Source organism: Gobio gobio (assembly GCF_949357685.1).
Source record: "Gobio gobio genome assembly, chromosome: 1".
In the NCBI taxonomy this organism is placed as follows: domain Eukaryota; kingdom Metazoa; phylum Chordata; class Actinopteri; order Cypriniformes; family Gobionidae; genus Gobio; species Gobio gobio.
In genome coordinates this window covers 73042853-73060955 of record NC_137097.1, presented here as the reverse complement: position 1 = coordinate 73060955, position 18103 = coordinate 73042853, and the positions used below count along the sequence as shown (strand labels likewise).

The window sequence follows — 18103 nt, the reverse complement described above, 5'->3', positions numbered from 1 at the left end:
CAGGTTTTCCAGGTTTTCCAGGACGAGTGGGAACCCTGGTTAGTGGTAGAGTTATACTCACGGAACACTATAGTTATTCACAATCACCAAAGTTCATTATTTGCATGCGTTTTAAAGCCTTGCCCATGCACTTTTCCGAGCGCGCGCACTAGCACCTGTCAAACGCGTGATTACTGGACTAAGTAGTCGTCTTACTGCGCTAATACTGTCAAATACACACAAGGTTAACATAAACACAGTCGGTTATGTCTAAAGTGAAACTAAAGTCCAGTGTTGCCAACTCAGCTTCAAAAACAAGCTCAATATTATTATATTATTTATTATCATCAATATTATTTATAATAAATATTTTTTTATGGGAATTGTAGAAATACAGAGTTGGGCTCTTTTGACTCAGACTGGCCAATAGTCTTTAAATATCACTTCAAAAACTGTACAGCCACACCCTAGCAACCATTTAGAGCACCCTAGCAACCGTACAAACACATGAATAAGCCATATCTCAGCACTAGAGCATTGTAGAAATACAGAGTTGGGCTCCTTTGACTCAGACTGGCAAATAGTCTTTAAATGTCACCTCAAAAACTGTACAGCCACACCCTAGCAACCATTTAGAGCACCCTAGCAACCGTACAAACACATGAATAAGCCATATCTCAATGCCAGAGCATTGTAGAAATACAGAGTTGGGCTCCTTTGACTCAGACTGGCAAATAGTCTTTAAATATCACCTCAAAAACTGTAAAGCCACACCCTAGCAACCATTTAGAGCACCCTAGCAACCGTACAAACACATGAATAAGCCATTTCTCAGCACCAGAGCATTGTAGAAATACAGAGTTGGGCTCCTTTGACTCAGACTGGCAAATAGTCTTTAAATATCACCTCAAAAACTGTACAGACACACCCTAGCAACCATGTAGAGAACCCTAGCAACCGTACAAAAACATGAATAAGCCATATCTCAGCACCAGAGCATTGTAGAAATACAGAGTTGGGGTCCTTTGACTCAGACTGGCAAATAGTCTTTAAATATCACATCAAAAACTGTATAGCCACACCCTAGCAACCATTTAGAGCACCCTAGCAACCGTACAAACACATGAATAAGCCATATCTCAGCACCAGAGCATTGTAGAAATACAGAGTTGGGCTCCTTTGACTCAGACTGGCCAATAGTCTTTAAATATCACTTCAAAAACTGTACAGACACACCCTAGCAACCATGTAGAGAACCCTAGCAACCGTACAAAAACATGAATAAGCCATATCTCAATGCCAGAGCATTGTAGAAATGCAGAGTTGGGCTCCTTTGACTCAGACTGGCAAATAGTCTTTAAATATCACATCAAAAACTGTATAGCCACACCCTAGCAACCATTTAGAGTACCCTAGCAACCATATTGCATAATGAATAAGACATATCTCAGCGCCAGAGCATTGTAGAAATACAGAGTTGGGCTCTTTTGACTCAAACTGGCAAATAGTCTTTAAATATCTCCTCAAAAACTGTATAGACACACCCTAGCAACCATTTAGAGTACCGTAGCAACCGTATTGCAACATGAATAAGACATATCTCAGCACCAGAGCATTGTAGAAATACAGAGTTGGGCTCTTTTGACTCAGACTGGCAAATAGTCTTTAAATATCACCTCAAAAACTGTATAGCCACACCCTAGCAACCATTTAAAGTACCCTAGCAACCGTATTAAGCATGAATAAGCCATATCTCAGCCCCAGAACATCGTACAGACATGTTGCTTGGCTTTTTTGCATCACAGTAGCATCCAAGTGGATTTTTTTTGCCACTCACATTTTCTTCAGGAAATGTACATTTAGTGTTTTTTAGAAAATATTGCTAAAGTTTTGCGCAAATCTGTAATGGAAACGCGGCGTCTCTCTGTTCCCGCCTGACTGAACGACTAAAAATATAGACTGTTTAAAATGTTTCTCCATTCACAGCCGTGGCCGGTGTACATCTCCACAGATAATGCCGATGTAGATGGTTGATTTCAGACACAGGCTATTCAAATGTTGAGCAAGCAATCTCATTGGCTGCCGGATAAGCAGAGCCAATCAGCTTGAGCCATGCGGTAATGACGCGAGTGCATGTAAAGGACCGATCAGCGCCAATGATCAATGATTTCCCCCACAGATTCTCATTACAGTAATGCGTATGTTTGTTTATAGTTCTCCGTGATTATATTTAATCTTTCATCTAATTTACATAATAGTTCTTCTTTTCTTTAGCATTACGGAAATGAGAAATGTGGGAATGTGCCTAATGATTCCAAAAATAATATATTTCTTATTTTTTTCCTGTTGATTTCGCCCCGGACACGTTGTGAAGTTTCGTGCCATTGACCTTGTGGAGTTGTTCTCTGTCACATGTGAAGCGCAGCGAGTGTGTGTGTGGACTCATGCGGCGTGTGATTTATGATCACATGTATGTGCATGCAGAACGTGATTCATTACACACACACACACACACACACGCGCTGGATGTGCTGTTCCGCTGCAGGGAGGAGTGTGATACATCGTTCTCATTTATCTCCTGGCATTAATCACCACAGCATCATCACCATCATCATCACCATCATCATCATCATGGGCGCTGTAACGAGCAGGGGCTTTATTGTTGCCATTATCATAATCAGTGTCCCGCTGCAGCAGCAGCGCCGCTCGTTTCTGCTCTTTATGGCTCTGGCCTGCGCTCTCACACTCGGCTGCAGGTGAACATGGCCCTCGCTGCACTCACCCCGGGTCATGTGCTCGGCTCACTGTCAGCCAATCACCTCACTCCATCACTCGCTCCTTCAGTCAGTCATCCTTTCTCTCTTTCATCCTTTCTTTTGCTCGTTCATCTTTTCTTACTTTCTGTCTTTCTTTATTTTGTTCATTCTTTCATTTGTTTATCCTATCGTTCGTCCTTTCTCTCTTTTCTTTCTTTCGCTCGTTTGTCTTTACTGTCTTTTCTTTCTTTCTGTCTTTCGTTCATTCGTTCTTTATTTTTTTTGTCCTTTGTTTTGTTCATTCATTCGTGCTTTCTTTCATTTTCAATCATTCATTCCTTCTTCATTTGTTTATCTTTTCTTTCTTTCTTTCCTTTCTTTCTGTCTTTATTTTGTTTGTCTTTTCTTTTGTTCATTCATTCATTCTTTCATTTGTTTATCCTTTCTTACTTTCGTTCTTTATTTTGTTCGTCCTTTCTTTTGTTCATTCATTCATTCGTCCTTTCTTCCATTCCTTCATTCGTTTATCCTATCTTTCGTCCTTTCTTTCTTTCATCCTTTATTTTGCTCGTTCTTCTTTTTCTTACTTTCTGTCTTTCTTTATTTTGTTCATTCTTTCATTTGTTTATCCTATCTTTCGTCCTTTCTTTCTCTCTTTCCTTTCCTTTCGCTCGTTTGTCTTTTCTTTCTTTCTGTCTTTCGTTCATTCGTTCTTTATTTTTTTGTCCTTTGTTTTGTTCATTCATTCGTCCTTTCTTTCATTTTCAATCATTCATTCCGTCTTTCGTTTGTTTATCCTTTCTTTCTTTCTTTCTTTCTTTCTTTCTTTCTTTCTTTCTTTCTTTCTTTCTTTCTTTCTTTCTTTCTGTCTTTTGTTTGTCTTTTCTTTTGTTCATTCATTCATTCATTCATTCATTCATTCATTCATTCATTCATTCATTCATTCATTCATTCATTCATTCTTTCATTTGTTTATCCTTTCTTACTTTCGTTCTTTATTTTGTTCGTCCTTTCTTTTGTTCATTTATTCATTCGTCCTTTCTTTTGTTCATTCATTCATTTTTCCTTTCTTTCATTTTCATTCATTCATTCCTTCTTTCGTTTGTTTATCGTTTCTGTCTTTCTATCTTTATTTTGTTCGTCCTTTCTTTTGTTCATTCATTCATTTGTCTTTTCTTCCATTCATTCTTTCATTCATTTATCCTATCTTTCGTCCTTTCTTTCTCTCTTTTGTCCTTTCATTCGTTCGTCTTTTCTTTCTTTCATTCTTTATTTTGTTCTTCCTTTCTTTTATTAATTTGTCCTTTCTTCCATTCCTTTATTCGTTTATCCTATCTTTCGTCCTTTCTGTCTCTCTTTCTTCCTTTCACTCATTTTTTTTTCTTTCTTTCGTTCTTTATTTTGTCCGTCCTTTCTTTTATTCATTCATTCATTCATTCATTCATTCATTCATTCATTCATTCATTCATTCATTCATTCATTCATTCATTCATTCATTCGTCCTTTCTACCATTCCTTTATTCATTTATCGTATCTTTCGTCCTTTCTTTCTCTCTTTCTTCCTTTCACTCGTTCGTCTTTTCTTTCGGTCGTTCTTTATTTTGTCCGTCCTTTCTTTTGTTCATTCATTCGTCCTTTCTTCCATTCATTTATTCTACCTTTCGTCCTCTTTCTTTCTCTCTTTCACTCCTTCGTCTTTTATTTATTTCGTTCTTTAATTTGTTCGTCCTTTCTTTTGTTCATTCATTCTTTCTTTCAATCGTTTGTCCTTCCTTTCATTCTTTTTTCTTTCGCTTCTTTCTCTTTCTTTCATCCTTTCTTTCAATCATTCTTTTTCTTTCACTCTTTCGTCTTTTATTTAGCTCGTTTGTCTTTTCTTTCTTTCTGTCTCTATTTCTTTTTTATTTTGTTTGTCCTTTTTCATCCATTCATTCGTTTATCCTTTCTTTCATTCATTCATTCATTCTTTCGTTCCTTTGTCCGTTCTTTTTCATTCCGCTTAACCTTTTTCTTTTCCCTTTCATTCATTCTTTCTTTTGTTTCTTTGTCTTTTTTTCTTTTGCTCCTTCGTCCTCTTTTGCTCTTTCTTTATAAACCTTTTGCAGTGAATAAAAGAGCAAAAATACCAATATTTATTTCAATAATTTAAAAATGAATAATTGATTTTATTAAATTATATAAATTATAAAAATATTTAGAAACAATATAAAAAATACACACTCTTTAAATGTATATATTTTTATTTTATTAATTCGTTCATAATTTCTTTCATCCTTTCATTCTTCCGTTCATTTGTTTGTTTCCTCATTCATTCGCTCGTTCTTTCTTTCTTACATTTGTCCTTTCTTTCGATTTATTTTTCTTGCGGTAAGCGTAAAGCTCACTAAATGCGGTTAGTTTTATACTTAACATAAGAAAAACAAACTGTGAATAAAGTAAAAAAAATGTTTTTATAATAAATTCATACATTTAATAACTAAATTCATTCTTTTTTTCTTTAGAATTGCTCAGTGAAGTGCTTTTATTAAGACACACTCCTCATCAGAGCAATAATCCAGTATAATAAGTTTTACAGACAGGGCCGCAGAAACACAGAAAGAGAGCGATCTGTGAGAAATCCAGAGATTAACTAGCGAGCGTGTCCACCTTTCTGCTACGCTAAATTATTCATGCTACACCATTGTTCACGCTCCTCTGAAGACATAAAGAAAACAGGCCAGGAGGAGAAGAGAAAGAAGAAATCCATTCCCGCACTGACAGAACCACCAAACAAACATCATCCTCAACTCATTTCAGCCTTTCTTCTTATTCACACCTCGAAAACCAATGCAAATGCCATCAGCACAACACAAGACCCAATGCATTGTGCTGGTATTTAGACACAGTGGCATCAATTAATGTCCCGGCTGCGTGAAGCAGGAATGATGCAAACAGACACAGCACTTATGGGGTGTCACTCTTTCTGCGAGCGGGAGATAGTAACACTGCGCCAGCGAAACATGACAGTGATTATGTCCTTATAACAGCACAGAGTGTGACACATCGTTACAGTCGTGTCAAGCTCTGCTCATTATTTTGGACAGAGGAGCATGTACTCCCAAAACACACTGTGGCTTCATGCACAGGTTTCCTCCATGGCTTAATAATCAGTGAATATTTTAGCAATGACTTAAGAGAGACGAACCCCGTCCACTCCGGGACGCTCAGGTTCCTCTAATGAAGTCGAGAGACCTTTCTAGTGTGAAGTTCCCTGTGATGAAATCACGTTCCTGGTCTTGTTGATTGACCAATTCATCAATGCATATTATTCCTAAAGGAAATAAATACCCCAGTTTATCAATCCCTGGGATTTGAAACCATGGCTTTAGTGTTGCTAGCAGAAAGAGGAACGCTTCAATTCTGCAAGTCATTAAATAAACAGAAACGCGGCTTACTTGAAAACATAACGGCTGTTAATTCGCATTAAAAGGAAGCTTACAAAGCGACTTACCAATCAGGAGCAACACAAGCCATGTATAATTCAAGAGCAGAGCATTAGCAGTGCCGCAATAGTGAGTCTCAGGAGTAAATCAGGGAAATATAAACACCAAGGCTGACGTTTAATGGCAGAAAAAAATGACTTCAAAAAAAAAAAAAAAACGTTAAAAGCTTTTATTCATAAAAAGAGTAGCTTAACTCTAGTTGGACTACTTTATAATATGCGTACACTAAACAAAACTGGTGTAGGATTTACTTTGAAAATGTTTTTAAAAAGTTTGACAAACGTATGGAAGCCACGGAACAAAAAAAATAGAGATAAAAAAAGTAATTGCGACTTTTTAATGTCACAATTCAGACTTTTTTCTCACACTTGCAAGCTTACGTTGCACATTTGCAAGTTATAATTTCATTATTGCAGGTCTTACAATTCTAAGCTTCAAAAGTCTTTTTTTAATTTTATTTTTTAATAGAATTCTCTGTTTACATTTCACAATTCTAGCTGTTATTCTCTCTGAATTCTAATCTTGCAATTTAGTTTTTTTTTTCAGAATTCCGAGTTTACATCTCAGAATTCTAACTTTTTATCTCAGAATTTTAAGTTTACAATCCGCAATTCTGTTTTTTCCTCCAAATTCTGAGTTTACATCTTGCAATTTTGTTTTTTATTCTCAGAATTTTAAGTTTACAATCCGCAATTCTGTTTTATTCCCTCAGAATTTTAAGTTTACAATCCGCAATTCTGTCTTTTTTCCCCTACAAATTCTGAGTTTACATCTTGCAAATTCTGTCATTTTTAATTCTAAGTTTACATCTTGCAATTCTGTCTTTTTTAGAATTTTAAGTTTACAATCTGCAATTCTGTCTTTTATTTTCTGAATTTTAAGTTTACAATCTGCAATTCTGTCTTTTTTAGAATTCTGAGTTTACATTTTGCAATTCTGTCTTTTTTAGAATTCTGAGTTTACAATCTGCAATTCTGTCTTTTATTTTCTGAATTTTAAGTTTACAATCCGCAATTTTGTCTTTTTTAAAATTCTGAGTTTACAATCTGCAATTCCGTCTTTTATTTTCTGAATTTTACGTTTACAATCTGCAATTCTGTCTTTTTTAGAATTCTGAGTTTACAATCTGCAATTCTGTCTTTTATTTTCTGAATTTTACGTTTACAATCTGCAATTCTGTCTTTTTTAGAATTCTTTACTATCTGCAATTCTGTCTTTTATTTTCTGAATTTTAAGTTTACAATCCGCAATTCTGTCTTTTTTAGAATTCTGAGTTTACAATCTGCAATTCTGTCTTTTATTTTCTGAATTTTAAGTTTACAATCTGCAATTCTGTCTTTTATTTTCTGAATTTTAAGTTTACAATCTGCATTTCTGTCTTTTTTAGAATTCTTTACAATCTGCAATTCTGTCTTTTATTTTCTGAATTTTAAGTTTACAATCCGCAATTCTGTCTTTTTTCCCCTACAAATTCTGAGTTTACATCTTGCAAATTCTGTCATTTTTAATTCTAAGTTTACATCTTGCAATTCTGTCTTTTTTAGAATTTTAAGTTTACAATCTGCAATTCTGTCTTTTATTTTCTGAATTTTAAGTTTACAATCCGCAATTCTGTCTTTTTTAGAATTCTGAGTTTACAATCTGCAATTCTGTCTTTTATTTTCTGAATTTTAAGTTTACAATCCGCAATTTTGTCTTTTTTAAAATTCTGAGTTTACAATCTGCAATTCCGTCTTTTATTTTCTGAATTTTACGTTTACAATCTGCAATTCTGTCTTTTTTAGAATTCTTTACTATCTGCAATTCTGTCTTTTATTTTCTGAATTTTAAGTTTACAATCCGCAATTCTGTTTTTTTTAGAATTCTGAGTTTACAATCTGCAATTCTGTCTTTTATTTTCTGAATTTTAAGTTTACAATCTGCAATTCTGTCTTTTATTTTCTGAATTTTAAGTTTACAATCTGCATTTCTGTCTTTTTTAGAATTCTTTACAATCTGCAATTCTGTCTTTTATTTTCTGAATTTTAAGTTTACAATCCGCAATTTTGTCTTTTTTTCCCTACAAATTCTGAGTTTACATCTTGCAAATTCTGTCTTTTTTAATTCTAAGTTTACAATCCGCAATTCTGTCTGTTTTTCCCAGCAAATTCTGAATTTACATCTTGCAAACTCTTTTTTGCAAGAATTGAGAACTTTTTTTAAGAATTGAGAGAAAAAAGTCTGGAAATGACTTCTTGTCTGTACTTTTCTTCGCAGACTTGCAAGTTTATATCTCAATTCAATTTATATCTCAGTTCATATCCCACAGTTTTGTCTTTTTTTCCTCAGAGTCGTGAGATAAAAGTCTGAATTGTGAGATAAAAATGGGGGAAAAAAACTAAATTGTGAGATAAAAAGTCGCAATGCTCTTATTTTTTTATTATTTAATTCATTGACGGAAACAAGCTTCCACAGAAACTACCCAGTTATCATGTTTGACGCACCGGTGCTGTGTTGGTTCCCGTGCTGATGGCTGGCGTGTTGCTGTCTGCGTTGGCCAGATCGCTGTGGGTCTGCGCCGGCGTGTAGAGCGTCAAGCCGTTCTAAACTTCAAAAGTCTTTTTTTAATTTTATTTTTTAATAGCATTCTCAGTTTACATTTCACAATTCTAGCTTTTTTTCTCTCTGAATTCTAAGTTTAAATCTTGCAATTTAGTTTTTTTTTCCAGAATTCCGAGTTTACATCTTACAATTCTGTCTTTTTATCTCAGAATTTTAAGTTTACAATCCGCAATTCAGTTTTTTCCCTCAGAATTTTAAGTTTACAATCCGCAATTCTGTCTTTTTTCCCCTACAAATTCTAAGTTTACATCTTACAATTCTGTCTTTTTATCTCAGAATTTTAAGTTTACAATCCGCAATTCAGTTTTTTCCCTCAGAATTTTAAGTTTACAATCCGCAATTCTGTCTTTTTTAATTCTAAGTTTACATCTTGCAAATTCTGTCTTTTTTAATTCTAAATTTACATCTTGCAAATTCTTTCTTTTTTAATTCTAAGTTTACATCTTGTAATTCTGTCTTTTTTAGAATTCTGAGTTTACAATACGCAATTCTGTCTTTTTTCTCCAAATTTTAAGTTTACAATCCGCTATTCTGTCTTTTTTAGAATTCTGAGTTTACAATCTGCAATTCTGTCTTTTATTTTCTGAATTTTAAGTTTACAATCCGCAATTTTGTCTTTTTTTCCCTACAAATTCTGAGTTTACATCTTGCAAATTCTGTCTTTTTTAATTCTAAGTTTAAAATCCGCAATTCTGTCTGTTTTTCCCTGCAAATTCTGAATTTACATCTTGCAAACTCTTTTTGCAAGAATTGAGAGAAAAAAGTCTGGAAATGACTTCTTGTCTGTACTTTTCTTCGCAGACTTGCAAGTTTATATCTCAATTCAATTTATATTTCTGTTCATATCCCACAGTTTTGTCTTTTTTTCCTCAGAGATGTGAGATATAAACGGGGGGAAAAAACTAAAAAAAGTCGCAGAAACTACGCAGTTATCATGTTTGACGCACCGGTGCTGTGTTGGTTCCCGTGCTGATGGCTGGCGTGTTGCTGTCTGCGTTGGCCAGATCGCTGTGGGTCTGCGCCGGCGTGTAGAGCGTCAAGCCGTGATCCGGGACGCGGTTCTGTCCTGTGTAGTCTTGCGTGGGAAGAGCGTGTGTCGCGCTGAACTCGGCGGGGATGCCGTTCTGCGGGGGATGCGCGTACTGCGGGGTGTACGTCTGGGCCATCGCGTCCGCCGGATTGGTGGCCTCCTGATTACCCTGGAAACATCAATGCAAATGAAAGCATACATTAAACCCCTGTGGCCTTCTCATACAGGGCCAAATGTTCAAACTGAACAATGCAGCGCATGTCTGGGGGTGTTTTCATCTTTCCAAACACGCCTCTGATGGGCCGATCAGGGAATACGGCCGCCCTGCACTTTAAATAGGCCACGAAAAACAACGATCACATCTCACGGATGATTACAGACACGCTTGATCATTGCTAATGAACAGACTTTGTGTGTTGTAGAGGCTGCTCGGAGGACTAGAGGCCACTGGGATTTTCGACAGAGCAGAAAAAAGGAAATCAGTCTTCTTACGATGTTTTGACTGAGAGCTTTGATTTTCCTGACAGGTTACTAATGTTAACAGCCGTCGACGCTCAGACAGACGCTTTAACACGTCTTCACATAAACATTTTCTGCTCACTCAAGTTGTTTGTCAAGCTACAAGCTTCCCCATAAAGCTTGCTGTATCATATTTAATACACACATTTTCAAAGGCCTCAAAATGATCGGTTTTGCTGAAAAACCTGTTGTACACAATCTACTACATGCCTTCTGTCGGCTGAATGGTATGTTTTTTATCTTTTATCCACCAACATCCACTTTTAGCTGTGAAATCTGCACTGATTTCTATAAAGTTGACATAAGAACAATCAAGATTTCAAGATGAACACTTACTGGACTGAAGCCACTTAGGTTTACTTGGTTATATCCATTTATATGTTTTTTTTTTGTAGAAAAATCATGTTCAAATGTGAGTATCAATAATCATCAGGCTTTTGAGGAAGGTTTATTAGTTGATCTCTCAATCATCATTGCATTGCATTTAATGCTTTGATCATAAAACTATGCATTTAAATATCATCTTACCAAGGCATATTATTGGCAGATATAGAGTGATGACTGATATTTATATGTATGTTATGCAAGTAGTCGGCTATACTGTAATGATTAACATTAAAGCTATCTGAATGGCCATAAACATATCAACATGTGAACCAAACTCCATATTTTTGCTCTTTTGGGTCTATGAATAAAATTGATGTGTTTTTCCCAATATTGTCAGATCTGCTTCTGTGTCTTGGGCTCTGTGGGACTTTTATGTTGAAGTTTCTCTGTGTTTCTCTGTGTGACAGCTTCAGTAAACGTTAAATTCAACTTTCTGCACAACTTTATGCGTAAAACCTCATAAAAGCTCACTGAGATGATACAGACATCATAAAGTTATCACATAATTATTCTTGCAGGATCATTTTATTTAGCGAAATATCTCCCCATTCACTGATGCGTCACTCGGTCAACCATTATTATGTTTGGTCTAAAACGCAACTCCACTCGTGTTTTTCCACAGGATAGCAAATGCGAGTAAATTTTCTGCCATCCTTGCAGGACTTATGAAGTGTGCAAAGTAACATATTTTAGCAACTGTGTGAAAGTGAAAAGCATAACTCTGGCACAATAGCGCTATAAACAAACGTATCTATTGGTACAGTATGAGTTACAGTATGACTAAACATGTGAATATGAAAAAGTTATGGAAGTTTAAATTTACAGTAAATGAAAAATACTGTAATAAATATTTTTAATTTATATAAAATATATTTTTTACAAAAAATTTTTTACTATTAAGTTACTATAAAATCAAAGCCATATGTCTAACCAAGTTGTGTTCCAAATTTGAAGTTGATATCACAAAAACTAAAGTCCCCATGAGATTTTGTTTAGGCACTGTACCAAAAATAGCCACCGGGTGTCATCCACATTCCATTGATTGTTTTTTTTAATGCATTTTCCTGTAAATTTCTGTCCAAATATCACTTCCATCACAAAACAGTCAGCAAATATGGAACCTTGAGACTCAATCCTTTCCGACGATATATGTTTTGTCAAGATTAGAAACATTTTTGATTGTAAAATAGTTCAAATACATTTTGTAAAAGGAAACATGACACCGCCCACTAGGGGAGGAGCCCGCTGGAAGAATTTAGAGTAACGTTTCCATGGTAACGCAACATCTGATTTCAAAACGGTTTTCACAGGATGAATTTTAAGTTCGTAAGCTTTCAAATGATACCTAATTTATGATAATTACTAAAAGATATGATACGAAAAAAAGGTAATCAAAAAAAGAGTGCCAGGCGTCCCGCCAGCGGGAGTTATTACAAGGGGACGTTCAAGCATCAGTGAGTAATACAAACTGCACTGAATCAGTATTTATTATTCTTATTACTCTCATGTGAAATGTAATAATAACACATAATAATTATGTAGTCATGTCTGAGAACAATTTCTTAGCAACTAGGGATTGCATATATATAGGCCTATGTGCTATACAGGCATCTGGCTTCACAATGGTACTACTGGTATTAATTTAAATCCTTATTAACAAATATATATATATATATATATATATATATATATATATATATATATAGTTTGGAATATTAATATTAATTAATACCAGTAATACCAATGTTGCTTTTTAAAATTTGACTGGGGCATTTTCATCACAGATTTAGGGTGTCAGAATGGCTAGAAACGGCCCAGAGTTCATATCTTCATATATAATAAGTTCATATTCATATATAAATGTCTTTTTTTCCTCAGATTTGCAGGAAAAAAGACAAAATTGTGAGATAAAGAGTCGCTATTACCTCTGAATAAAATGTAGGTGTTTTTTTCTGAATATTCTCAATATATCATATGAGCCATAAAAGCCTGATGTATAATATGATACTCAACATAAAAAAGCAATTAAAAAAAAAAATTGTCTAAAGGTTCAATAAACAGTTCCATTTCAAATATATATGGCCTAAGGCACACCTGTGCAACAATCATGCTGTCTTGATATGCCACACCTGTGAGGTGGATTATCTGGATTATCTCGGCAAAGGTGAAGTGCTCACTAACACAGTCTGAGACTAAGGGCGTTTTCACACCTGAAAGTCCGCACCAAGGTCCGAACCGAAGTTCATGTTTTGATTCATTTTATACATTCGGTTAGTTTTGGTTTTGTTTCACATTGCAATTATGCGAGCGCACTAAAGAACTTTACATGACACACTTGCGTCCACTCGTCATCATCTATGTGGGCGGCATCTGGACATTGATTGGTTTGTAAACGGACTCATATCGTTGCCACTATTGAACACTGCGCATTGTTTGACTATTTTCTTTTCGTTACGTTTAAAAGTGGACATTTCAAGCTTTATATACACATATTTCTCATGTTTGTGAGACGAGTAGCTGCTGAGTTTCGGTTTATTTGAGACGCGCTCAAGTTCATGTGTAAAGCATGTGATCGCTCCCGTGATTATTGTCTGCCATAGACTATTTGCTTCTTATTTATTAAATACAGGCAATTATCTGATTAAACGTTGATTAAAATTAAGATACAATTTATACGAAACGAAATTCACTTTAAAGAAAGGCTTTCTAAGCAAAATAATACAAAATTTCTTTCAAAATCATTTCTGACCTTCTGTCTTCTGACATATTGTGCATCTTTTCACTTTTCATAATCAATGTAGCCTAGATTGAATTTAAAAATAACGTTATAATATTTAAACATAAACAGGAACTTCCTGTAAATGGTCTGAAAGTCCGAACCATAAAGAAAATGCTTTCACACTAGAAACGAACCGAACCTTTGTTCAGTTTGATCCGGACTGAGACGACCTCTTTTCGTCGGACCAAATTTCGTCTGTTTGGTCCGGACCGTGGTACGGGGGAGGTTTCACACCTGCAATTTTGATTCGGACCAAACTGAAAAGTCAGAAAATCCGGACCAAACAAGGTAGGTGTGAAAACGCCCTAAAAGTCTCAGATCTTTGATTTCAGCTCATGAAAAAAGGGGGCAAAACAAAAAGTGTTGCGTTTATAATTTTGTTCAGTATATATATATACAATTCAAAAGATATAGATCACTGTGGTCCATGGCACGTATGGGTAAACATTTATGAATAAATAAATAAATAAATAAATAAGAGTCTGTATTAAACAGATAAAGCATAAGGAAGATAAACGAGGATAAATGCACTGTGTTTTCCCCATTGCCTGGTTCTGGTGGTGGTTATTTCGTGTTTGTCTCAGCTGTTGTTCCTGGAGATCTTTTCCTGGAGTCTTAATGAGCCGAGAACCGTCAGCCGCTGTAAATGAGCGGGAATTAAATCTACACACGCAGAGAGTTCCTGAACAAACCGCAGGTCCCAATTAAAGCTGATACAGGACGAGTGTAACCTGAGATCAGCGCTCACAGCCGCTTTCTGTCTGCTTCATCTTCTCTTCATTCCTGTTTGTTCTGTGTAACTTCCCACCAGAGCCAGAAACTACAGCGAAACCGACACGCATACCCATACATTTAATGTCACTGCTTTATCACAATTATTGATATACTGCATATGATAGTGCAAAACAACTCGTTCCCCAGTTTGACTCTCCCATTAAGTATTCCTACAGAACCAATAAAGTCTATCTTGTTCTGTCTCTTTGCTAAGAGTTTGTGTTTCTGATCCCAGATCAGTTCAGAGCGTCTCTCTATCGCACATTCAGAAGCGCAGACACCATGAAACCAGCCAGCGGAGAACACACTCCCACAGCAGAGATGATAACACGCTGCTTTATTTATACGCACACATTATGCAAACTCGACATTTGATAGCATGTGCAGTGTAGAGCCAAAGCCCACTGCAACCGTATCCCATAATGCAATTCACTTGACATTTCCAGTGAAATGAATCGGAAGTGATATCACAGACGGCTCAGTCTGTTGTGATTGGTCTACTCTGCTCTGATTGGTCAGACGGCCCAGTCTGTTGTGATTGGTCTACTCTGCTCTGATTGGTCAGATGACCCAGTCTGTTGTGATTGGTCTACTCTGCTCTGATTGGTCAGATGGCCCAGTCTGTTGTGATTGGTCTACTCTGCTCTGATTGGTCAGATGACCCAGTCTGTTGTGATTGGTCTACTCTGCTCTGATTGGTCAGATGGTCCAGTCTGTTGTGATTGGTCTACTCTGCTCTGATTGGTCAGATGGCCCAGTCTGTTGTGATTGGTCTACTCTGCTCTGATTGGTCAGATGACCCAGTCTGTTGTGATTGGTCTACTCTGCTCTGATTGGTCAGATGGCCCAGTCTGTTGTGATTGGTCTACTCTGCTCTGATTGGTCAGATGGCCCAGTCTGTTGGGATTGGTCTCCTCTGCTCTGATTGGTCAGATGGCCCAGTCTGCTGTGATTGGTCTACTCTGCTCTGATTGGTCAGACGGCCCAGTCTGTTGTGATTGGTCTACTCTGCTCTGATTGGTCAGATGGCCCAGTCTGTTGTGATTGGTCTACTCTGCTCTGATTGGTCAGACGGCCCAGTCTGTTGCGATTGGTCAACTTTGCTCTGATTGGTCAGATGGCCCAGTCTGTTGCGATTGGTCTACTCTGCTCTGATTGGTCAGATGGCAGCACAACTGTATTTAACATTGATAATAACAAAAAATGTTTCTTGAGCATCAACTCATCATATCAGAATCATGTGTGAAGGATCATGTGACACTAAAGACTAGGGTAATGATGCTGAAAATTCAGCTTTGATCACAGGAGTATATAATATATTAAAATATATTACAATAGAAAACAGCTATTCTGAATTGCAATAATATTTCACAATATTACTACTACTATCGATCAAATAAATGCAGCCTTGGTGATACTTCTTATTAAACAGTTTAACGGTAGTGTATATTTTATCTTATATATAAAATATAAAGTTATTATGAAATGAAGATTATAAATATTATAAAATACTCTGCAGTACGCAAGTATTTCAGTCTGAAAAGCACACAAACTCAACTTATCAACCCACAAACACGATCTAAAGCGCTTACAGTAACACCTCTGAAAGCACGCTTTCATGACGCAACGCAAAACACGGTACAAAGCAGCGTTGAGTTTCAAAGCAGTGCATCACACACACACACACACACACACACACACACACACACACACACACACACACACACACACACACACACACACACACACACACACACACACACACACACACACACTCTCTCTTTAAAAAGGGCAACGCTCCTAGTCACACAGGGAGAAGAAGGAGCTTATTAGCAAAACACAAAGCCACGCTTGCTGCCGTCTGATCTCCACTGCTGCTCTGAAGTGTGTGACAAACACATTTTCTGGAGGCAGATGAACCAGACCAGAAAAAAGAGGCTGGCAAATCAGAGGAGACGCCAGTGTCCTGGAGAGACCTTCAACCCCTCAGAGTCCAGCGCTGATGCCCTCACATCCCACACAATCACACAGACACACGCGCTAATTACTGCTCACACGCCTTCAGAGAGACAGAAGAGCCGTCGGGGAGGGCCGGGGTCTCGTACACCTCTCAAATCAGACAGACTTTGAGTTTTTTTTCTGCGTATTTTCATTTATTCATGACCTGAAAAAGGTGCATTCTTCTATGCGGTTAATATAGCACATCATGAGCTCATTAACATATGACCGCCCACATTTACACTCTTCCTGATTAATACGAAAGAAGTACAGTCTAATCTTTCAAAAGTTTGGGCTCGGTATGATTTTTTAAATATTTTTGAAAGAAGTCTCTGCTCACCGAGGCTTTATTTATTTGACACTGTGAAAACAGCAATACTGCGAAAAAATATTAGACTATGAAATAACTGTTTTCTATGTGAATATATGTTCAAATGTAATGTATTCCTGTGATCAAAGCTGAATGTTCAGCATCATTACACCAATCTTCAGTGTCACATGATCCTTCAGAAATCACTCTAATATTGTAACCCCTCCTGTTCGAACCGCCCGCTGAGAGTCAGACGCTATAACAAGGAGGCTAAAGGCTGCAACCCCTAGCGTACTAGCTGGCCTCCGTTACACTCACCCCCTTAAACCTCATTCCCATCTGGGTCACGGCACCAATGTAACCCCTCCTGTTCCGACCGCCCGCTCCAAGCGGGACTCGAACCCGGGTCCGCCGGCATGAGAGTCGGCGCTCTAACAAGGAGGCTAAAGGCTGCAACCCCTAGCGTCAATCACTAGAGCGTCCCTTGAGATCAGAGGAGTGAGGTTTACTCACACAGCAACTACTAGCTGGCCTCCGTTACACTCAACCCCCTAAACCTCACTCCCATCCGGGTCACGGCACCAATGTAACCCCTCCTGTTCCGACTGCCCGCCCCAAGTGGGACTCGAACCTGGGTCCGCCGGATCTGCCGGCATGAGAATGTAGAGCCCTGCACGGGCCTCAAAACTAGGCCCTAGCCCGGCCCTGGCCCGAGATGCTGAGGCCCTAGCCCGGCCCGTGTCTGACAGCTCATCAAAATGATCAGCCCGAGTCCGACTGGAGCCCGTGTTTTTTTTATTCTCCCTATTACACATTAGTTGCAGCCATTAAAATAGTTCAGTTTTGTTTTTAATGTCAAAGTAGATATATTTCGTTTTGTTTCTTTATTAAGTTAATTTAGAAAAATGTTTGAAGCATTTTTTTGTTTGTTAAATTAAAGTTTTTGCTTTTTAAAGTGACGACCAAGCAGGCCAGTGGCTGACAGTGAGTTAACCCAACGCTTTAGCCTCTCAAATCAACACTCGACTTGTCTTGCTTATAAAATCCATATAAAACACTTAAAGCATCATTTAAACGTTTAGCCTACTATCACCACCATCACAGTAAAAAGGCATTTTTGACAAGATGAGGCAGGCCGATCGCAACGGCGCGCGCAAACGAAACGGGCTACACAATCTAAACAAATAAAAAACATGCAGGTTTTCTTACCTTACACAAAATGCAAATTCCGCAAAATGAATATAAATCCGATCTTCAATTCCCGCGCTATATGCACATTTAACAGAGTTCATGTCAACGAAAGCAACCGATATGAGCATTTTATTCATCAGCTCATTTCAAAATCAAAGACCGCATTATGAGAACGAGCGACCTAAACACTGGTAAGAGCCTTTAGTCTCATTAGTTTTAATGAAGATGGTTGTGTTTTTGAGCATCTAAGACTTAGCTTATTTTCAGTTTCACTTGTGGCAGTTTCGTGAGGGTCGG

General features: G+C 37.2%; 1 protein-coding gene across 1 annotated transcript in view; it reads right to left on the bottom strand.

Moving 5' to 3' along the window:
* The window catches only part of rbfox3b (RNA binding fox-1 homolog 3b), a gene marked incomplete at both ends in the record, with an annotated part of 149682 nt that overhangs the window by 69686 nt on the left and 61893 nt on the right, over positions 1-18103 (bottom strand). Inside the window, one exon of the mRNA XM_079813739.1 lies at positions 9766-10017. Coding sequence (XP_079669865.1) covers positions 9766-10017 — 252 coding nt within the window. The remainder of the gene's footprint in view (positions 1-9765; positions 10018-18103) is intronic.